The 21,371-nt window shown below is 51.9% G+C and overlaps 10 protein-coding genes; 5 read left to right on the forward strand and 5 right to left on the reverse strand.

Moving 5' to 3' along the window:
• Positions 1–435: 435 nt before the first annotated feature.
• RCC_05177 (probable CDC21-thymidylate synthase) lies at positions 436–1,410 on the reverse strand (the record flags this gene model as incomplete). The annotated part of the gene is made up of 1 exon (XM_023770451.1): positions 436–1,410. One exon carries the CDS (start codon positions 1,408–1,410, stop codon positions 436–438), a length of 975 nt encoding a protein of 324 aa, XP_023626219.1.
• Positions 1,411–2,264: 854 nt separating this feature from the next.
• RCC_05178 (uncharacterized protein) lies at positions 2,265–3,715 on the forward strand (the record flags this gene model as incomplete). XM_023770452.1 has 3 exons in its annotated part: positions 2,265–2,327; positions 2,376–2,883; positions 2,934–3,715. 3 exons carry the CDS (start codon positions 2,265–2,267, stop codon positions 3,713–3,715), a joined length of 1,353 nt encoding a protein of 450 aa, XP_023626220.1.
• Positions 3,716–4,144: 429 nt separating this feature from the next.
• Positions 4,145–5,655, reverse strand: RCC_05179 (probable stearic acid desaturase (SdeA); the record flags this gene model as incomplete). XM_023770453.1 has 2 exons in its annotated part: positions 4,145–5,412; positions 5,469–5,655. 2 exons carry the CDS (start codon positions 5,653–5,655, stop codon positions 4,145–4,147), a joined length of 1,455 nt encoding a protein of 484 aa, XP_023626221.1.
• A 4,459-nt stretch (positions 5,656–10,114) lies between these two features.
• On the forward strand, positions 10,115–12,018 carry RCC_05180 (uncharacterized protein; the record flags this gene model as incomplete). XM_023770454.1 has 4 exons in its annotated part: positions 10,115–11,135; positions 11,192–11,332; positions 11,432–11,830; positions 11,969–12,018. The coding sequence occupies 4 exons, from the start codon at positions 10,115–10,117 to the stop codon at positions 12,016–12,018; spliced, it is 1,611 nt and encodes a 536-aa protein (XP_023626222.1).
• A 192-nt stretch (positions 12,019–12,210) lies between these two features.
• RCC_05181 (related to gamma hydroxybutyrate dehydrogenase) lies at positions 12,211–13,294 on the reverse strand (the record flags this gene model as incomplete). XM_023770455.1 has 3 exons in its annotated part: positions 12,211–13,038; positions 13,108–13,160; positions 13,255–13,294. 3 exons carry the CDS (start codon positions 13,292–13,294, stop codon positions 12,211–12,213), a joined length of 921 nt encoding a protein of 306 aa, XP_023626223.1.
• A 1,151-nt stretch (positions 13,295–14,445) lies between these two features.
• On the forward strand, positions 14,446–16,083 carry RCC_05182 (probable CYS4-cystathionine beta-synthase; the record flags this gene model as incomplete). The annotated part of the gene is made up of 1 exon (XM_023770456.1): positions 14,446–16,083. One exon carries the CDS (start codon positions 14,446–14,448, stop codon positions 16,081–16,083), a length of 1,638 nt encoding a protein of 545 aa, XP_023626224.1.
• A 339-nt stretch (positions 16,084–16,422) lies between these two features.
• On the reverse strand, positions 16,423–16,953 carry RCC_05183 (related to ERG28 Protein involved in synthesis of ergosterol; the record flags this gene model as incomplete). XM_023770457.1 has 2 exons in its annotated part: positions 16,423–16,839; positions 16,891–16,953. The coding sequence occupies 2 exons, from the start codon at positions 16,951–16,953 to the stop codon at positions 16,423–16,425; spliced, it is 480 nt and encodes a 159-aa protein (XP_023626225.1).
• Positions 16,954–17,163: 210 nt separating this feature from the next.
• On the forward strand, positions 17,164–18,216 carry RCC_05184 (related to human 17-beta-hydroxysteroid dehydrogenase; the record flags this gene model as incomplete). XM_023770458.1 has 2 exons in its annotated part: positions 17,164–17,304; positions 17,362–18,216. The coding sequence occupies 2 exons, from the start codon at positions 17,164–17,166 to the stop codon at positions 18,214–18,216; spliced, it is 996 nt and encodes a 331-aa protein (XP_023626226.1).
• A 388-nt stretch (positions 18,217–18,604) lies between these two features.
• On the forward strand, positions 18,605–19,039 carry RCC_05185 (uncharacterized protein; the record flags this gene model as incomplete). The annotated part of the gene is made up of 1 exon (XM_023770459.1): positions 18,605–19,039. One exon carries the CDS (start codon positions 18,605–18,607, stop codon positions 19,037–19,039), a length of 435 nt encoding a protein of 144 aa, XP_023626227.1.
• Positions 19,040–20,440: 1,401 nt separating this feature from the next.
• On the reverse strand, positions 20,441–21,306 carry RCC_05186 (related to TOR signalling pathway protein TipA; the record flags this gene model as incomplete). XM_023770460.1 has 2 exons in its annotated part: positions 20,441–20,757; positions 20,823–21,306. The coding sequence occupies 2 exons, from the start codon at positions 21,304–21,306 to the stop codon at positions 20,441–20,443; spliced, it is 801 nt and encodes a 266-aa protein (XP_023626228.1).
• Positions 21,307–21,371: the final 65 nt, after the last annotated feature.

Raw genomic sequence — 21,371 nt, forward strand, 5'->3', positions numbered from 1 at the left:
AATCTCTGCTGGCGTTGCGAGAACGGATTTGGATATACAGAGGAGTACAGGCGTATTGGATTGGCAGGCTTGCGTGGTGCAAGGCTGCACTTCACCGGACTTTGGGATAATTTGAACTTGTGATGCTGTTAGCATCCGGGAAGGCGTTGAAGCGGTCTTGGACGACAGCGATGTATCGAGTTTGCGGCATTGGACATAATGTAGTTGCATATCACGAAGCAAGGAATGTCCCATCTATTGATGTTGGTATCCTGTTGAGCTTTGCATTGCCGTACCTTAACCCACATCTCGTTCATGCGGGCCCAAGATAGTGTCACATTGCTAAGCATGAATGCTTCCATGATGGAGGATTACACACCGGCTCTTTGATCGGACCTTCTTGTATAATTTCAACAGAGACACATATCCACATCATCCCCAATACGCTACGAGCTCCTACACGCTCATTTTCATAGCCAGGCCCTTGTGAGGCTCATACCCGACGACCTTGAAATCTTCGACTTTCCATCCGTSGATCCCACAATCAGGCTCTCTATTCAGCAATTCCAATGTCGGGAAGTCTCTCGGTTCTCTGGTAATTTGCTCCTCCAGCGCTTCTCGGTGATCGAGATATACATGTGCATCGCCCATTGTATGTGTCAGACTTCCAGGAATTAGGTCCGTAGCCCTGGCGAGCATGTGTGCCAACAACGCATAACTTGCAATGTTGAAAGGCACTCCCAAGCCCATATCATTACTCCTTTGGTATAGTAAAGTATGCAGCGTTCCCTGCTGACTCCCATCCGCTCTTGTAGGCGAGCCGGCCGGGAATGAAACATAGAACTGCGCAAACATATGACAAGGCGGCAGTGCCATTATTCTCAAGTCCGCGGGATTCCAAGCACTCAGGATGATCCTCCGATCATATGGGTTCTCACGAAGCTTCCGGACAACTTCAGCAAGTTGATCAACCCCCTTTCCCGTGTAATCCGCGTGGCAATTCGTGTATTCGGCACCGAAATGTCGCCATTGGAAACCATACACAGGGCCTAGATCGCCAGTCTCTCGATCTKTAAGGCCGATCGAGTCGAGGTACTCTCTGCTGCCGTTTCCATCCCAAATTTTCACGTTTTGATCTTGAAGGGTTTTGGCGTTTGTGTCGCCAGAGATGAACCATAGAAGCTCGGCAAGCACGGCACGGAAGAAGACACGTTTGGTGGTGAGGAGAGGAAGTATGAGTGTTCCATCTGGGCGTGAGAGGGAGTAGCGGTGTTGTGGGGGAAACGGCAGTGAGAGTGTGCCGGTTCCTGTCCTGTCTGGACGATGTTCACCAGTGGTGAGAATTTGCCGGATYAGGGAGAGATATTGCTGTTCTTCGTGAGACACAGTTTTTTCTGTGACTACAGACGGATCGATTGCTGTTGGSGCCATGTTTGAATGTGATTTTACAAATTGAAGATGTGGGATGGGAATGCGTGCAAAACGCGTGTGTTGGACGACGCGACGTTGAAAGTGGATTTGCTAGCGTGTTTTGATGTSAAATTTAGCCGACCAGGCCGATCAAGGATCAATCAAGGGTTCAATGTTGCTTCCAGTTTCCATCTTTTCCATTGTTCCCTCAGACGCGCTTCTGGTCATTGAACCTACCAGGGACTCTTGATTTCCCGTGATGCTTCGGACTCTGGTGTCGGGAGAACCGACGAACTGGTTTCATTGTACTTCAAAGATACACCTCACTCTTCCTTGCTATGAAATTTGACATCACACCGCTGAGAAATCACACCGCTAGGAGCTGGGAAAGTGCTCGCGAATAGGTGGCCATAGGCACAAAAAGAACCAGCCTCGTGGAGAGTCAGGCGAAGTGTCAAAATCTCTTATCGAACAGCATTGTCTCGAGAGTATTATCGTCAATGCAGAAAGCACAACATCTTTAAGTGCTTCAACATTGCAGCGTCTCTTTACATCGAAAGTTATTTTTTCCTAATGGCTAAAGATCCGCTTTCAGTGTGATCTTACAAGAATCAACTCGCTGCAAACTCACCAGAGCTAGGATGCTCGAGAGTACTCTGTGGGTGTATTAAACAACCTCCGATGCAAAGAGATGCTGAAAGGCGACAATCCTCAAAGTCACCGGGCCTTGGTCTTACTCATCCCACGCCTCCTGCCTATTCGGGAAATGAGCTTCTGTCCGAGAAGCGGGGATTGTCCCTGGAATCGAAGTTCGCTGCACAATAGCAATCCTTGGACATGGTTGCATCATTAAAGTCTTGAGCTCTTCACCAAAGATGGTTTCTACCAAAAGTCGACCAAATGGCCAGGTGGCCAGCGAGAAACCACATGTCGTTATCGTACGATCTCCCTAATACATCGATGCYCAAAGACTGACTACATTCCAGATTGGTGGCTCTCTTGGAGGCCTCTTCGCCGGAGTCGCTTTGAAGGCGCACGGCTATAACACAACGATTTTAGAGCGAACTCCAACCTTCCTCCTGGACAACCAAGGTGCTGGCATTGTTGCAGGTGGAGATACACTATCTTTCTTTGAAAAGTATGATCGAACGGGCAAACCAGTAGCAGTTCCGAGCTTCAAGAGGTTGTATCTCAACCAAAAAGGAGATGTCATCCACGAAGAAGTCAATCGTCAGAATATGACAAGCTGGGACTTGTGTTATTATTTACTTCGTGCCAACTACGACCGGGTCGAAAGCGGATATCTGGAAGATGGTGGAAAGCTGCCAGAGGTGAGAGAGGGTGTTGATGGGAGCGTGAATTATCGTTATGGCTGTACGGTCACATCCATCGAAGATCAAGGTGATATGGTCAGCGTAAAGTTCAAAAGAGCTGGTGAAGATGGCGTTGAGGTTGAGGAGGAAATCAAGAGTAGGCTGGTTGTCGCTGCTGATGGTCAGTCTCGTGAGAATCGATCATGTTAACGACAAAGCTGACATGCACAGGCCCGAGTTCAACAGTCCGCAAGTTCCTCCAACCCGAGGTAGAACGAACATACGCAGGCTATGTAGTCATACGCGGGACGGTCCCAGAACTCGAAGCCTCACAATCTGCTCTCGAGGTATTCCGGGAACGCTTCTGCTTCTTCCACGCCCCAGGGATCCAAAATCTGACCTACACCATTGCTGGCCAGAACGGAAATACCAATCCCGGCCACAGACTGCTCAATTTCGTCTGGTACGCCAACTTCCCCGAAGGATCGCGAGAGCTGGACCAGCTCATGACCGACAAAGATGGTCGACGCCGCCACATCACCATCCCACCCGGCAAGATCGCATGGGATGCCTGGGAAATGCTCAAATCCAAAGCAGACGACACGCTACCACCACAAATGGCCGAAATGGCACACAAGACTCGCTCGCCCTTTGTACAATGCATCACCGATGTCATCACCCCTAAGAACCTCTACATGGGAGATAAAGTTGTATTGATAGGTGACGCGCTCGCGGGTTTCAGACCTCATACAGTCGCTTCGACTTCGCAGGCTGCGTTCAATGCTATGAGTCTGGTGGAGTGGTTGGACGGAGAGATAGAACGAAAGCAATTCGTAAAGCAGACTATGGAGTATGCGAGATTGATCCAGAATCGAGGAGTGATGATGGGGACGAGATCGCAGTTTGAGACGCTGGATGTGGAGGAGTATATCAAAGATCGGAATTTGGCTAGTACGAAGCGCTGGGATGATGTGTATCCTGAGTGGACGAGGGAGGGTTTGGAGACGGTGTGAGAGTGCTTTGAGAGGGATGGAAGGGTTTCTTTAGATAGCAAATGTGGCGGTCAAGAACACAGTAAAGGATCCTCAAGATTGGATGTGGTTGATGAGGAAGACGCTCGTCGCTGCAATCAAACCTTACGTGCTTGGACGGCCATGATTCCTTCGTCAAGGGCAGTAGAGCACGTTAATATATCAAGTTTCATCAGGATATCTTTCTTTGGAAGCGGCAAGATATAMATTTTCATGACAGTCACAGTGAAAGGAAACGTTCAGGGTAGTAGGTGGTACAAAGGAGTACATTGCTTATTCAAATTTGGATCGTTCCGTCCATTCCGTGAGGGTCTTCCGCCCAGGTTCACTCCATCCGATTCTACCATCGCTTGAACGCGCCAAATACAACCAAAAGCTCATCATGTTCGCATGTCTTCTACAACGGTGAGCTTATGCCGCACCGGCGCTGGCGGTAGGCTCCATGACCTTGGTCACCTGAGCACCTGCGCGGACGATGCGGTTACCCTCAGCGTCCTTGTAGATCTGGCTGCCGGAACCATCCTTCTGCGATCGCTTCCAGATCTCAACCTCCATACCGCCACGGATAACGCCAACTCTCATCGTGGAAAGAAGGTTGTGTGCGGCGTTGCTGTGGTAGTAGACACCGCCGTTGAACATGGCAGTGGCGTCCTTTCCGAGGCCACTCTTGATCATGGCCTTGCCACCGGGGTGGTCGTTGATGAAATCGCTGACGTCGTGGACAACACCGGCGACAGCGACGAGAGCACGGCCGTTCTTGGTCTGGTCAACGTAGTCGTCCCACTCCATGACGGGAAGCTGCTCAAGAGGAACACCCCAGTCGAGCTGGGCGCGCTTCTGGTCAATCTTCTTCTGCTGTTGCTGGATGCGACCCTTCTCAATCTCGTTGGAGCGGAATTGCTTGAGGTCGTGTGCGAGGCCAACTTGCTTCATTGTCCAGATGAACCACTTGGTTGGGTCGTACTGGTGCCACTCAATGGCGTTGCGGTAGTCAGATGGGAATTCGTGGTGAAAGTTGTGGTATCCCTCTCCGAGAGTGACAAGAGCGGTGATGACGTGGTCACGAGGAGAGTTGCGGTCGTCGAATGGCTGGTCTCCGAGCCAGTGAGCCAGGGAGTTGACACAGAAAGTGGCCTGCTGGACGAAGAAGATGCGAAGAATGCCAGCGTAGACGATGCCGCCGACGAAGTCACCCCAGCCGAAGCCTGCGACAAGCGCGGGAAATATCAGGCCCATGAAGAGGACAACCTTCAAGTAGTTCTTGYGTTGCCAAACGACGACTGGGTCGTCGTTGAGATCGCTAATGTCGGTGCGACCAATGCGCTTGGGGTTCTGCTTCATGACCATCCATCCAAGGTGGGAGTACAGGAGTCCCTTGCGGACGCTGTAGGGATCCTTGTCGGTATCGGTGTAGCGGTGGTGAGCACGGTGGTCTCGCGACCACCATCGTGCGGAACCCTCAACAGCACCACCGCCGACAGCGGCGAGGAAGATCTTCAGAGGAAGGGACGCGGAGTAAGAGGTGTGTGCCCACAGTCGGTGGTATCCTGCTGTGATTCCGAGGCCAGTCGCGAAGTAATAGGCGATGGCGAAAATTGCTGTAGGTAGGCGAAGGGGTGTGTAGGCGGCGGCAATCAAGCCGGCGAGTGGTAGACCAATAATGAAGGTTGTGCTGAGCCCTGGATGACTGTCAGCCGATGCTCCGAATTCGATATGGTCTCTCGCGTGTACTTACAGTTGATGTGCTTCCACCAGTTGCTCCACTCCATTCTTGTCTCTGTAATGTGCACCTTTGAAGGGTCGTATTTCGGGTTCCGGTTGRGCTCGTTCTTGGAGGCCATGGCAGGAACCTGTCGGGATTCCGTCTCGAACTCAGGCTTCACAGCCTGGTTGATCGAGGCGCCCATCTGGTGAGAAGGCATGTTGGCGAGGGACAGCGGTCGCTGTTTCGATGGTGTGCTTGGCAGCAGCTAAGCTGCAGAGTAAGGCCGATGGGCTGGTGATCTCCAGTCGTGTAGATATGCTCGACAACTTGGGTAGGTAGAGCCGTCTAGAGAGAGGTAGTTGTAGGTAAAGGCGTGGAGGAAAGAGCGTGGAGTTGCGCGAGGGACAATCCTTATAAAAAAGCACGGTGGCCAGATCCCAACTAAACTCCCCAACAGATCATTCTTCAATACCACGCGAGCAGATCCCGGATGTCTCGACCGACACGATGATGCGGGCTTGCGGGGACGAAAATCGATGGACAAATCACACAACCGACAGGGTCTTGACTGCTGCTTTCTCTTCACTTTGAGCGCACACAAACACCGTGGGACAACATTTCAGCACACGAGATGTGGTGTGATGAATTGTGATTGATTGTTACACTTCATTGTTCCTTTGTCTCATTCCAATGGCCTGTGTCTCGCGGTAGGAAGCAAAGTGAAGCCTACCAGACCGTTTGTCTTTACCAGGTACCGCCACCGAGAACCCGATCTTTGAGACTTTGACAGCCTTCAAGGGTCTGCACGCTATCGCTCCGGAGAAACGTCTAGATGCTGGATATCACCCGAGCTTTGCGGATGACCAGTCGGTCGCTACGTCAAGCCAGGCAGACAGTTCAACATTGCAGCGTTGACGAAGAGAATTCGACAGCGCTGCAAGAATGCTTCAAACACGCCGCAGCTAATGTATGAATGCCGGCTGATTATTCTACTCTGCCCGCAAGGTGACTTTTCCTACGTTGTGTAGCAAGCATGTATCGGAACGGTAACCAGCGGCCACTGTCAGGCACGACCGCACGCGAAAGCGATGAAAAGCGAAAGCGAGAACGATGACGATGAATTTTGAACAAAACCAATCCCTCGTGTCAGCTTCGCTACGTGCCGAGTCTGGAGGCTCTCCGAGTCTCGAGAACGTCTTTCTCTTCCATCACAAATGTCCTTGTCATTCACTACAAAGTTTCGACTGCAAACCGATTTTGGCAGAGCGGACTTTGGCAGAGTTCGATGCGCGAGCAGCAAAAAGCCGGCACATTGATGATTTACGTGCCCGTTGTCTCGGCGTCACCTCCGACAGGCAGGCAGGTGAGAACCATGCTTCAGATKAACAAAAGAATTGGTCCGGATCAACGAAGCCACAAGTCAGCCTCTTGCATGTGAAACACAATTCTGGCAGCATGAACGCACTGCTTCCTGATATCTATGATGATACATTTCTCAACCGCCGCTCAACGTTTGGCAAACGTCGAGAATTTGTGCTAATATGACGATGGGTGGGTGGGAAGCTGGGGAAAGGTCAGAGCTTCATTGATGTGAGCGAGCTGCATGCGAAGCACATCTTATCGCGTCGCACGATGTTGTGGGACGATGTTCTGCTCTTCTGCGGTGTTTTGTCCACACAGACGAGGTTCACTCAAATTCACTCAGGTAAGTTGAAGCGAAAGGAATGCTTGGAAGTGGCTCTGGTACAGTTTCGCTCCAAGTACTAGTGCGCCAAAAACTTGAGGGATGTTGGGAACGTCGGCTCTCTACTTCGGGCCTATGCCATGAGACGCAGACAGGAAGCGTTGATGGTATTGGCTGATAGCCAGCTCAGGAGTCATGGTATGGACAAGACATGTTCACAAAGACATGATCTTGGTAGCAGTGCCTCAACTCAACGCATCGCTTTTCTTTTTTCTACCAGCGCCGTCTAAAGGAACGACGTGTCTCATGTTCCGGAGATGGCTCTGACCGCAAAGTCCGACTTCCCTATTGCCCTCTTCTACCATATTGTTCATAAATACCTTGGCGGGCTGAAGTATTGGCGCTGCGTCGAGACAATTCTACTGCACTCCTCAGCTTTAGCTAATGTGGCATGGCCATCACATCGAGTGCTGGGTGTTTGGAGGACTCCCCGTCTTGCCTACAAAGACCTTGAGCCCAACCTCTTCGCTCCAAGAGTGTGAGCATCGATCCGCACACTGCGTCTGTCCACAAAACTACACCGTTCCTCGGGCTTACAAGCCGACATTGCCATCATTCAAATCGGTGCCGGTGCTTGCCATTCAGCTCTCACTTGTATTCGAGTAGCAGATTTGGACGATTGTCTCGGCCTAGTTCAGGCCGCATACTACCACCAATAACCCAGAACACTTCGCGCGCCGGGATTACGGAAACATTGGCTTATCCCCTATCCTCCATGACCCCAACCGTATTGCCATGCCGGCAGCTGGCATCCAACATGACCATCATGCTCTCCTCCCCCGTGGGACGAATCGACAGCTAGGACTCGTGGCATGTCTTCCGCGACAAGCCGACGATCGGACTGCTGGTCCAAAAAGCAGCGAAGCGGTTACGATATTCGTGCAGGGTAAATATTTAGGAGCAAATGATCATGATCTTCTCACTTATCCTCGGCCCCATTCAGTTGAAATGTTCGCGGAGCTTAGGATAGACCTTGCTGAAGAGGACATTGACGTACTCAGTCACGATGGAAGATCGCGTCACAGGTTGAATTTTTCTCCTGTCTGTGACTTCCAAACAGTGTAGCCTTAGTTTGGCATCGACGCTCGCATGGTCCTGATACTGTTGGTGCTCTGACAGTGTGAGCGAGGTGGACTGTGATATGATATCGGAGAGTACATTGGACGGGCCTGGCTCGCGCATTATCAAGATATCGTTCATTGCTAATGAAGTTCGAAGAAGCCCGGAATAGATGTTGCGGTTGGGGAACCTGCTTTTACCAGCCTTCCGAAAAGGAATTTGTCCAGTCGAGAGCTGTACGCATTAAAAACAACCTCGCCCTTGGCTGAAATGTTGGTAGGTTGCATCCGAGGTGCGTGATTTTGATTTTGACTGGGGATTTTCGAAATCAAGTTTTATTTTCCCGAAGAAAATATATTTTACTAGAAGGGGGGGTACGAAAATGTTCGGTCGGAGTGAAAATGTGGAGGCGGAGAGAATTTTCGGAGAGAGAGGGGGGGGGGTTCATTTTTAAGAGGTCCGTGATTTTTGTTTGAGGCTGATTTCCTCGACTTTCCCGGTTTTTTGTTTTCCAGGAGGGGTACAAAAAAAGTCGCTCGGTGTGAAAATGAAGAGGCGGAAAGAATTTTCGGAGAAAGGGGGGGGGGGGGGGGGTATCTCCTTTTCACGGAATACTTTTTCCATGAGGGGTACGAAAGTAGTCGCTCGGAATCTTGGGCGCACCACTCGTTCCGAGAGACTTTCGAAGCGCGTCTCATACAGCAATAATTCTTCACATAACATTGGTGCAACGGTCTCAATGGACCAGAGTAAGGTAGCAACTTGCAAGTGGTTGCAACGGCCTGGAAGGGCTAGGTCGGAGACGACAGGGTTTGCTCTTCATCGCCTTGTGGCCCTGTTCATGGGTCGAAAAAGCAGCGCGAGTTCGCCGCCGCGGTCTCTTTCTTTCAACCATTCCAGTACGCTTTGTCTCAAGCACCTCTGCCATTTTTCAAGAACGCCAACAGTAGCAGAGCGGTTGATTTGAGAAATCATCCACAAGATGGGTGTCATCAGCAGCTCTCTCCATCACTTGAGGGACGACTCTGCTAGCAGGGAGGGGTTCCAGCAGTTCCAGCTCCAGGATAGACTCCTTTGCTGAGAGCAGATGACCCATAGAGGACTATCGGTCGGGTCGATGGGTCGGTCACAWCAAGATGGCAGCTTCCTCTCGGCTTGTACGTCCCACGWCATATTTGCGTCGCGTTCGCTTCCTACTTTCTCGCCAGGGGAACTTTCCAGAAAGTACTCAAAACAGTGATAGGTCTCCGAATTGCTACAAACAGTGAGCTAATTGTGCATGAGGCGTGGTCGAAAAGCAGCTACTAGGTAGTCCGCCGTCGTGCCATTCAGGTCGGTTCTTCAAAAAGCTCGCCTGGGATGAGGTGAGGTGAGGTGAGGTGCGAAAGGTGGGGCTTGAATCGAGCTGCTCTTTTCTTGGCCACAGCGTGGAAACAACGTCATCGTGGAAATGACGGCGGTGGTGCCCAAACATGAGAATACATGCGCTACACATGTGTTCTACTTCAACAGTGTCTTGATCGGTGCCCAATGTTGCCAGTTTTTCACTACCATCCCCACTGCCAGACGTTTTTCTAAGCAAGCACTTCGGAGAACACCGGCGGTTTGGGCAGCGATAGCCTTACCGGGGTCTTCCAGTGCAACCCCAGCCACCACTCTGCGACGCTACCACCCTGCGACTCGATCTGCAGCAAACCGGGTGTCGTCGACTCGTGGCCCAACCGGACCTCCGCCGTGTTTATAGAAGTTGGCACCCACTCTTGAAACAGTCTGCTGAACGGGCATTACACTGTCTACACAGCAACAACGATCCGTGAGAGTGGGGTAGACGTGAGGAGGAGGTGCTTCGAGTCCCACTGAGCAAACCTCAGCCATGTCACGATACAGAGACGCTGACCTGGCGTACGGTGATATTCCACAGCGATGGGATCGAGAGCGTTTCGAACGCATTGGCAGCAGAGGGAGCGGACCGCGCTTCGAGGAGGACTTCCGCTATGAAGAACGAGACCGTCCAGGTCGTCGCGATGTGCTCGTGGCTGACCATATTGAAGGCCGCGACTCACGGGGACGCTTTGAAGAGAGCGACCGCTTTTTCGAAGAACAAGAGGCACGAGCACGGGCAGCCTCACGTCGACGACGACGGACGGATAGGGAGTTGTTTGGTGACATCGACCCTCGCGAGGTTGCTGACATGGCTCTCGCACCGTACGTCCCGCCTGCTCGCCCTAGCATCATCCGCCGCCAGAGTAGTCTGGATACCTTTGATCGGCGAACAGTTCGACGAGGAAAGGAAGATTATCGCATCCCGGCATACACGCCAGTGCCGCTGCCTGTCCGTCGCAGACACCATCATGATGACTGGGAGGATCCGGAAGACTACCGAGAGGTAGAAATTCAGCGTGAACGCTCAATACATCGCCGGCGTGGCCCCAAGTCGGTCAAAGAGGAGAGTAAGGCGCCTAGCAAGGCACCCAGCAAGGCGCCCAGCAAAGCTCCAAGCAAAGCGCCCAGCAGCTCAAGCAGCAGTAGCAGCAGTAGCAGCTCGAATACGGAATACGTTCCACCTCCACCCAAGAGCCGTGCAACCAGCCGTGCTCCTAGCACCAAACCGCGCGAGTCGGTCCACGAGACGTCGATTGAGAAGGCCCCGACACCTCCTCCCGCGCCACCTGCACCTAGTGTGAAGAGCACCTCGTTCGAGGCAAGCATCCGACAGGAGAGACGTTTCAAGAAGGGCAAGACCCGCATGCCCAAACGTCTTGTCCGTGTGGAGGCGATCATGGACCTTGGCTATCCTTTCGACGAAGAAGAGGACTTTTTCGTGCTCAGGATCGCACTGGAAAAGGAGCAGATTGACGAAGTCATCCACATCAGTGAGACATACAAAGATGGAGGTGAGTTGGCTGTTTTGAATGTAAATTGTATCGTGTTCCAACTGACCTCCTTGCAGAAAAGAAAAAAGTGTACAAATTCGAGAAGACCGTCGAAGAAGACGACAGCCCTGCAGGCGCCGAACACGAGGAAATTGAACGAACCGAATGGATCAATCCCCCGACCATTATTGGAGCACGCTCTAGAGCCAAATCGATTCGTGAGGCATCCCCCAGCGCAAAAAGTAGCATTAGCCGTCGCGGTTCTCCCCGCACGCGACGACCATCTTCTCCAGGGACTTACGTAGAACGCCAAACAGTCATCGAAGAGCACCGCTCTCCAGCGCCTCCGCCACCGCCTGCTGCGCCCGAGTACTACGAGAAAGAAGAACGCATTGTGGAAGAGCGCACGCCAGCATCACACCATCACCACCACCACGATCATCATGGGGGTGCTCTGATCGTGCAGGAACGCGAATGGCGTTCAGATCGTGACATCAACGCCGAGATTCGAGCTCTGGAARCCGAACGGCGCGCCCTACGATTCGAGCGTGAGGCCGAGCAGAAGCGTGATCTCGCAATGCGGTTGCGCGAACGGCGTTCGGCGGATGACCTTCAGCTGGTCGAGTACCGCCGACCCGCGAGGGAGGAATTGGTCGTTTACGAACGCGAAAAGAGTCCTCCGAGAAATGTCATCCGGGTTGAGAAGGATCGGAAAGGTAGGATGGCCTTGGTTCGGTCTGCGCACTAAATTCCCTCACCGGATTGTTGGGTTCCAGTACCGTCACCTCCGTCCTCCTCCGTCCATCATTCCTCTTTAAAGGCAACACTGGCTGATTCTTACGTGCTACCCGCAGCTGCGAGGAAAAAGAAGCTTTATGGAGCTGCTGTGGCTACCCTTCTGTGATTGGACACCGAATTCGCGATTGATTGATGAGAAGGTATTTCAGCGAAGCGCATACATCAGGGAGCAATAGCGAGGAGTTTTGGAATTGCAGAAATGGTCATGATTGTTGTTCTACTCATTGAATTCTCCACCGACCTCCCTTTACATGCTTTGCACACTGATCTACGTGTGAAATTTTTGTGGCAGTGGCCCCTAATTCTCAAACTTCAGTCCAGCCTCCTGCCTCACGGCGCCATAGACACCAGCAATGTCTCCCTTGTCTCCTGCATGATCAATCACGGCCTTCAAGTGCGCATCAGCGACCTCYAACCCTTTCATCGTCACTCCGCAGCTTTCCGCCAGACTTCTCGCGTGTCCAGCATCCTTTCTCGCCAAAGCAGCTTGGAAAGCCGGCTCCTCGCGGTTCCAGTAATCCCCGGATCTAAGCCTGTTGGAATAAGCCGTGTACGGTCCCGGGAACAACGTCTCAATGAAAGCATGCAGATTATCGACTCCGAGGCCACTCTTCTCGGCCAAGACGTGTCCCTCGGAAAGCGTCTCAACCATGTTAAGGATGAACGTGTTACCGATGATCTTCAATCTGGAAGCTGCTCCATGAGGCTGACCAGAATAGTTGATCTCCGCTCTTCCCATCACCCCTTTACAGAAAGGCAGAACTCTATCGACTTGCTCCTTGGGACCTGCAAGTACACAAACGAGTTGACCTGCATCGGCCATGGCTGGAGCGCCGAAGACAGGACACGCTACGAAATCCGCTCCAGCATCGTTGACGGTTTTGGCGAGTTTGTCTGTGGTGTCTGGATGGACGGTCGAGCAGTCTACGAAGAGCTTTCCTTTCGACTCTGGAGTTGACAGGGCGGCTTTGATGGATTCTTCGATTGCTGCGTCGTTGGAGACGCAAAAGAGGATTATGTCGGCTTCTTTGACGGCTTCGGGGATTGAGGTGGAGATTTTCGATTTGCCGGAGGGGAGGGTTGATATTAGCTTTTCTGCTCGGGATGCTGTGCGGTTGTAGATGATCTTGGAGAAGGGTCAGTGTGTGGATGGAACGATGGATGTCTTGTTCTTCGATATCGTGAATTGACTTACCACAGGTCCAGAGTACTCGCCCTTTTCAACGAGGTTCTTGACCATGCCGCGGCCTTGGAACGTGCATTGCGTCAGCTTCAATTCAATCTCGCATCCAAGATCTTGTATAGTCTTCTCATATCGTCTTTCACATCTCCGCACACTCACCCATATTGCCGAGGCCAATCCATGCTAGACGAGGTGCCATTGTACAAGGAAGTCAGATCTAGATTGAGTGTAGGAAAAGCGTTGAGACAATAGAATAGTTAGTTGCCTTGATAGAGAGGTAAGAGTCCACAAGAAGCAGTCGTGCCTAGAAGATGTATACTCCCGTCGAGCTAATCATTCGATTGTGGGAGAGCTCGCGGCCAATGACATCAGTAGCGAGAGTCGGTGGGTGGTGCGGGTAAACGGCCATTGTACTCCACCAGCGAAAAATAATAATCAGACCTTACAACGGAGTAGGGTAGGTACTGTAAGCTGCTCCAAGGGCCGGTGAAGTTCAAGATTGCCGTTTCTCCCTGCTGTGCTGTGGTGAATTGATGACAACGCTTACGAACAGGAGGTAGCTGCAAGCACAAAAAGTAGCAGCCTTGCGGAGAGTCAAACATGTAGGATCGAATGTCTTATCGAATGATGTCTTCTTAATCGTGCTGTGCAAAAGATACAAGATCTTTGCCTCTTACAGGTAGTGCGGCAACCTTCAATAATTCACTGGGCCTTGCTGCTATCAAGCAGGTTTGGTGTCAGGCGGGAGGTGTATTTATTGCGAACCGCCAGACACGTTGATGATGTGCGTGAAAACTCACTCGACTTTATTTCCTCGATCTGAACGGAAAGAGTAGCCATCACCATCCAACGCATTGAATTTGGGGTACCATTCCGCATCGACGCAGTGTGCCCAGCATACCGTGTACACGATGCCTTGTGACAGTCACATGTGGCCGGCCTCTGACCATACCTGAGATCGGCTTGCGAGATGCTCTTCTTATTGACTGGAAATTGTGGCAAATGCCAAAGAAGTTTCGAGTGAAGAGGCTTCATGAAGCTCGTCTTCAAACTGAGATTATTTCCAGTCCCATTTCGCGATGAACCGAGGCGGCGACCCGGACCGACGTGTGCGCGTCGATCATTGCCCCGCGTGTCGCGGCTGGGATTGATCATTTCGTGTCAACATGGCGTTTTGCAAGGCGTGTGCTCGGCGGGGCGGTTTGCTTGAAACTTTCTTTGTTTTTCAGGGTCTCGGTTGATCGCGGGCTATAGGACTTGAGGACATCTCAGCAGATATATTTCCCATTCCACCCTCACCTCTACTTTCTCTCCCACATTCACCTCGACATCTCCACCATAAACTACAAGATGTCGCACATTACAACTCCAGCACCGCGGAATCCGCCAGCGGTTATGAACACCATCCTCGAGAACATCGGAAATACGCCACTCGTTCGTCTGAACCGCATTCCTCAAACCGTCGGAATCACCTGCGCCGTCTACGCAAAATGCGAGTTCTTCAACGCCGGCGGGAGCGTCAAAGACCGCATCGCTCTTCGTATGGTTGAAGCTGCAGAGAAAGAGGGACGAATCAAGCCCGGCCACAGCGTTTTGATCGAGCCAACGAGTGGCAACACCGGCATTGGTCTGGCCCTCGTAGGTGCTGTCAAGGGATACAGAACAATCATCACACTCCCGGAGAAGATGAGCAGTGAGAAGGTCAGCGTGCTAAAAGCTTTGGGTGCTGAGATCATTCGAACCCCCTCGGCAGCAGCATGGGACAGCCCAGAGAGCCATATTGGTGTGGCAAGACGGTTAGAGAAGGAGATTCCAGGAGGCATCATCCTGGATCAATACGGAAACCCCAACAACCCCTTGGCCCACGAGTTTGGCACTGCCGCTGAGATCGTCGACCAAATCGCAAAGGTCGAGGGCAACTTAGCCGCGGTAGTGGCTGGTGCCGGCACTGGCGGTACCATCACTGGAATCTCCCGCGGTATCAGGAAGGCACATGGAGACAAGGTCAAGATTGTAGCTGCGGATCCTCAAGGCTCAATTCTTGCGGTCCCCGCCTCACTCAATGACGAGCACAAGGACAAACCATACAAGGTGGAAGGAATTGGCTACGACTTCATCCCTGATGTTCTCAAGCAGAGCGAGGTCGATGTTTGGTACAAGACCGACGATCGCGATTCTTTCTACTGGGCACGCCGCTTGATCACCGAGGAGGGTCTTCTCTGTGGTGGAAGCTCAGGCTCGGCCATGAGTGCGACAGTCAAGGCGATCAAAGACATGAAGTTGACCGAGAACGATGCGGTTGTTGTCATCCTCCCGGACAGCATTCGCAGCTACCTCAGCAAGTTCGTCGATGATGACTGGCTTGATGCCAACAACCTCCTCCCGCCCAGCATGCCAATCACAGCACCCTCGACTCCGCCAACTCAGGCAGCTCAACCTGCGCAGGCTGCCGAGCCCGAGCTCCCCCTGCTCACGAGCACTACCAGCAAGGACGAGTTCGCAGACGCAAAGATTAAAGATCTCCGCTTGAAGCCAATCCAGACTATCTCCGAGACGGCCAGCGTTGATGAGGCCATCGAGATGATGCGTGACAAGGGCTACGACCAGGTTCCAGTCACTTCATCGACTGGACAGCGTCTGATCGGCATGGTGACACTTGGTAATTGCCTCTCCTACCTGTCCTCCGGCCGTGTAACGATCCACAACCCCGTCAGCGATTGCATGTTCAACTTCGCCAAGTTGGACGAGATTAAGCCCATCGAGAAGAACCCTGCGGCCACTGAGGGTGACGAGGCCAAGAGGGAGTATGTTGAAATCACAATGAACACTCCTCTGAAGTTCCTGGRGCGTTTCTTCGTGTGGAACGCCGCTGCTATTGTCACTGAGCGGGACGCGGAGAACAACATCAAGGCAAAGGCTGTGGCGACCAAGGTGGATCTACTCCTTTGGCTTGTAAGACAGGGACGTGCTGCGGTCGAGCAGAAGTAAGGACATAATAGGAAACAATGTGAGAAGCGCTGGCGTTGGAGGAGTTCAAGATTTGGACATCGCCAGGCTTCAACGCCATGAGATAATACAGGGCTTGTCTTGGGTAAATATTTGTTCTGATAGTTGACGAATCTAACGCGTACAATGATGTTGTGTATGTTTGTGAAAGAAGTGATGGTCGTGGTTTCACTTGACAACAGTACGTACGTGTCGGATTGAGTCCCCAATGCAAAATATACCCTGGACATGGTAGCTTGAGACCTGATATGCGTACTGCCAAACGCTAAAACGCATGTACACATACGAAGATTCCCACTCCATGAAGCATACCGTCCCACATCATCGCACATAATACCCCCACTGACTCAACATCCACACAGTCGTAACAGTACTAACAGCGACAGGCGATCCCAATCCCTTTCCCCACCTCGCAGACCCAAAAACCAACCACTCGCTAAAGAAATGCGCAAAAGCGATCCCATACGTCCAGAGACAAATCTCATAAACCTGCGGATTGTTGATGTTGTACGCAGCGTACATGCGCACAATACTGCTCAGAGCAGTCCAGGTTCCGAAAGTTCTTGCGCTTAGTGCGTTGACGGGACTACTCGATGTTGATTCTGAGGGTTTGGGATTTGGGCTTGTTTTTTTGGGAGATGGCTTCTTTTTGTTGTTGTCGGTGCCGGTGTAGACTGCGCGGGATCCGTCAAGGGATATGTAGCATTGGATGCTGTTGCCTATGGACACGATTGCGATCTTCGGGGTTGTTAGTTTTGGAGTTGGAAAGGTGTTGAGGATGATGCGTACGAAAAGAAGCCATTTGGGGAGCAGGCCTTCTGAGGGTGGGAGGTATGATGATAGGGAAGACATTGTTGGAGACGATTACCAAGTTGCTTGAGCTTCGAGCTATTATCCTCTTAGTTTTGTTGGGTTGTAGAAGTGAGGAAGTGAAGATGAGAGTTCAAGACAGCATTGGCGCGCCGAGCTTTCAGGAACAAGGCAGATCTCCCGCGTCCTGCAGCTCTTCCGACGTCGAGCCCCCAACAACACCCTTCGGCGACAAAAACATTGTGGGAGATCATGGATGCCATTCCTGTAATTGACAAGTGGGCGTCGCCCACGACGCAGGTGTTTGCCTTTATTGGTATCCTCTTCGTCACGCTGAAAATCTTCTCCTTCTGGAGGTTGATTGCCTCACTCTTCATTCTGCCCGGAACTTCGGTATGAGGCATTGCCCGACTTCCTCGAAATGAACGATGATTCTGACAGCTGCAATAGCTTTCCAAGTTCGGCAAGAAAGGAACATGGGCTGTAGTGACGGGAGCCTCGGATGGCATTGGCAAAGAATACGCACAACAGCTCGCCGCCAAAGGCTTCAACATCCTCCTCGTCTCTCGCACCAAGTCGAAGCTTGACACCCTCGCCTCGGAGATTCAGTCGAAATTCAAGGTGGAAACAAAGGTTCTGGCAATGGACTTTGCAGCAAACAGGGACACCGACTACGCGTCGCTGAAGGAATTGGTCAATGGATTGGACGTCTCCATCCTCATCAACAACGTAGGCCAAAGCCACAACATCCCAGTCCCTTTCAATGAGACACCGGAGGCTGAAATGAAGGACATCATCACAATCAACTGCACCGGCACTCTGCGTGTCACACAGCTCGTCACACCAGGCATGATCCAACGAAAACGCGGTCTCATCCTTACCATGGCATCCTTTGGCGGAATCATGCCCACACCGCTTCTGGCCACCTACAGTGGCAGCAAGGCCTTCCTACAGCAATGGTCCTCAGCTCTGAGCTCCGAACTCGCTTCTTCAAACATCCAGGTGCAGCTTGTCCAATCCTACCTCGTCACGTCTGCGATGAGCAAGATCAAGCGGCCTTCCCTGCTTATCCCAACGCCGAAGAAGTTTGTACGAGCTGCTCTCTCGAGCATTGGGAGGCATGGTGGTGCGCAAGGTGTTCCGGCTACTGGTACTCCTTACTGGTCGCATGCTATTATGCAATGGGCCATTTCTACTTTTGTGGGAACTTCGAGCGAGATTGTGCTTGGGATCAATAAGACTATGCATGAGGGTATCAGGAAACGAGCACTAAAAAAGGCTGAGCGGGATGCTAAGAAGGTGTAAAAAGAATATGATTTGCTGATGTTGTAAAAAATGCATGATACAAACAGCCTCTCCGGCATCATCACCCCCTACCATCTTGCCTAACGTYGATGCACTGGTAGCTGGATTCACTGAAGATTGACTCGTGATCTCAGGGATCTGATCTCGTGATCGCTTCTCAATTTGACCGATCAACCGAGAGCTGCGACAGTACTCCTTGAACGCAATGCGTCTCGTCATTTGAGAGATTGGTTTGTTGAGAGGAGTGACAACGCTGCACGGATCTCACGTCGCCAGCTCTGCCACATTGGGGAGACAATCAAAGGAGAGTATTATACCCTCGTATCAGTCGATTTATCCGCTAGCTAAAAATCCTTGGATGCTGTTAGCGTCGGGGAAGTGAATGATAATGACAGCCTCTTCCTTCGCCAAGAGCGCTTCTTCATCATTGGATCGCGATCGCTCATACAGCATCTTCCCGGTCACCGTCGTCAACGCAGTCCTCCTACGCTGTCTCCGTGCAATTGATTCTGACCCCCACTCTGAGACACAGTGCTCAAGGCGCCTTGATGAACTCGCGGATAGCATATGCGCCTGCATCGCTCCTGGTGTCGAAGACATCGAGCCTGCCGAGAAATTGCCTCCGGGATTTGATTCCAAGACCAGCGGTGGCGGCGCGATTTTGAGTTTCGGATATCATAATGCATGCATGCACGAATGGATGCAATGGCTGATCCCCCTCGTAGTACACGAAGATGTGGTTTCTCTTCACCATCGTGRGACTCGAAACTATCAGCGAGGAACAGCGGTGCTGGATTCGTGGTCGCATGGCTGTCATCTCTGAGCGCCTCGGTATGAACCAGGCACGGCATCTCAGTACCTGACCCACAACGCTCTTGAGCCAAAGATCCGATGAACCGGATGGAGTCAACCAGCGTCGACTGTTTCTCGCTGGCATCGGGTGTGTTCCAAATACGGCAGCCGGACATGATCAGCATGTTAGTCTCTTCAAGAGAAGTGCCAAAGATAATAATATCAGTATTTGTTGACCGCGCAATGGCAGGATGCACGAAAGATCAGTTGCATGTACAAGTATAGTCTCCAGAAGTCCAGCGGATACGCAGCATCCAGGCTTCGAGCAGTGCTTGGAGGCAACATCTCGCATTGGCCATGAACATATGATACGATGTGTGGAAGCAGATTGCTGACGGAAGAACTGGGTAATGTAGCGGAAGGTGCAGTCCATCCACGCAATGGCATGCGATGGCTGCTGGTTTCACAGATTTACACGCGAGGGCCTTCCTTGTGTGTCTTTCCCGGGCCGTCTGGTCGTTCAGTGTCTTAGCCGGGGAAATTTTACGATGGGGAGGTGGGAAGGAGGGAACGAATGGATCGCTCGTTCCCTTCTACCTGACCGTATCTTTGAATCCTGGCTTCGGCTTCATCTTTCCTTTTCCTCCCACAGCGTTCTACAGCGCATCGCAACAATCCTAGCGGCCATTCATTCCTACGAAAGAATCGCACGCAGAAAGTAAGTCCAGCGATACATTGCGAGCAGCAACAGCACACTGACCATTGTAGCATGGTTTCCACCGCGCCCACCAAGATTCGCACAGGAACACCATTGAACAAGAACTTGGTCCTCAGATTACCGAGACGAGTCCGGTCGATGATCTACAAGCTTCGGTTCGCCCATGGGCCAACACCGCTCCRCGTGGACTTCTTGTTGCGCAACGGATCTGTTCTGCGGTACTACATCGGTACCCGCTCCGACAGTGTGGCGGCAGTGCGGAAATATTCCTGCGATCGGAATGACAGAAAAAGATCTTGCCCGATGGTCATAACGGATGATGACCCTGATGATATCTCACCCTATGCCTATGTGGAGGAGTGGCTTTCCAACCGAGGCGTGGCAGTCGAGGCCTGCGAATGTTGATGAGTGTGTCGTTGGAATGGCCTGCAGCGGTGTCTACGAATGGAGTGACTGCGTGGTCCGGGAGGAGTAGTATATCGGTGAATTGGATGATTCCCGATGTTATGAGTAGAGCATTTGCTGGTTTGATATGGTCGTGATGACTCCGGGACATGACATAGAGACTCGCTGCACGCAATTCGGCATCGCGCCTTCGTACTGTCCCGCTTCTGATGAATCTTCCAGACGGTGCTTCGCCTGATGATTCTCGCAATCGATGATCATTAGATGGTAGTGAAGTCCTCTTGGCCAGCCGGTTGCACCAAATCGCCTTTATGAGATCTGGAACACGTCGGTCGTCTCCTCCACGGTCTTGCACAAGGCACTAAGCACGTTGACATCCCGGAACGACTCGGCCACATTCTCTCTTCTCCTCTTCAGCTCCTCAGCCAGAACCTCATACTTCTCTTCCTTGGCCGTGTACTGTCTTATGACCTTATTGGAGTCATGTTCAATATACACCCGCGTGTCTCGAATCCGGACGATCACACCATCGAGGCGCAGAAAGTAGCGTTGTAGGAGCAACAGTCTGTCCGGCATCATCCGCATCTTTAGAGAGAGTAGTGCAATGCCATTGTCGGCAAGCTCGTCTTCGCGGGATCAGGYTAGCACACAAGCATGGCAATTAATGCAAGGACTGAAATGGTAAACTGACCTTCCATCAAATCGACATTATCGAAGAACAGAATAGGATCTTCCCGACTCAGCAGATCCAGCCGTATCGGATCCTCCTTGCCGCTGCTCTTCCTCCAACCCTCCTTCTCCTCGCCATCCTTCCCCACCGTAGTTCCTTTGTAATCCGTCGTATAACTCCAGTCAAAAGGCTTCACCACCTGCTTGACCTCTTCCTGATGACTCCTCTCCTTCTTCCACTCCTCCGCAACAGCGACTTGTAGCATGCCCTCCTCCGTCTTACTCACGCGGTCCAAGGCATCCCGCACGTTGAAATTTAGCGTCCAGCCCGTAGGAATGTGTGTGATTTGCGCGAAATTGTCGCCGAAGATCATCTCGGGTATTGGAATTCCGACATCTTTGTTCAGTGCTTCGATGGGCTCTGCCTTGAGGATGGGCAGTTTGCGGGTCGTTATGCGCCAGATGTTGTTGGGGGATGTGTGGGATTTAATGCCTGAAGAGGCCATGTTGGCTTGCTTGCTTGCTTGCTTGCTTTGAGGGAGGTTCGCTCGGTTTTGGATGATGTGATGCA

This window comes from Ramularia collo-cygni (genome assembly GCF_900074925.1).
Source record: "Ramularia collo-cygni strain URUG2 genome assembly, contig: RCC_scaffold07, whole genome shotgun sequence".
NCBI lineage: Eukaryota > Fungi > Ascomycota > Dothideomycetes > Mycosphaerellales > Mycosphaerellaceae > Ramularia > Ramularia collo-cygni.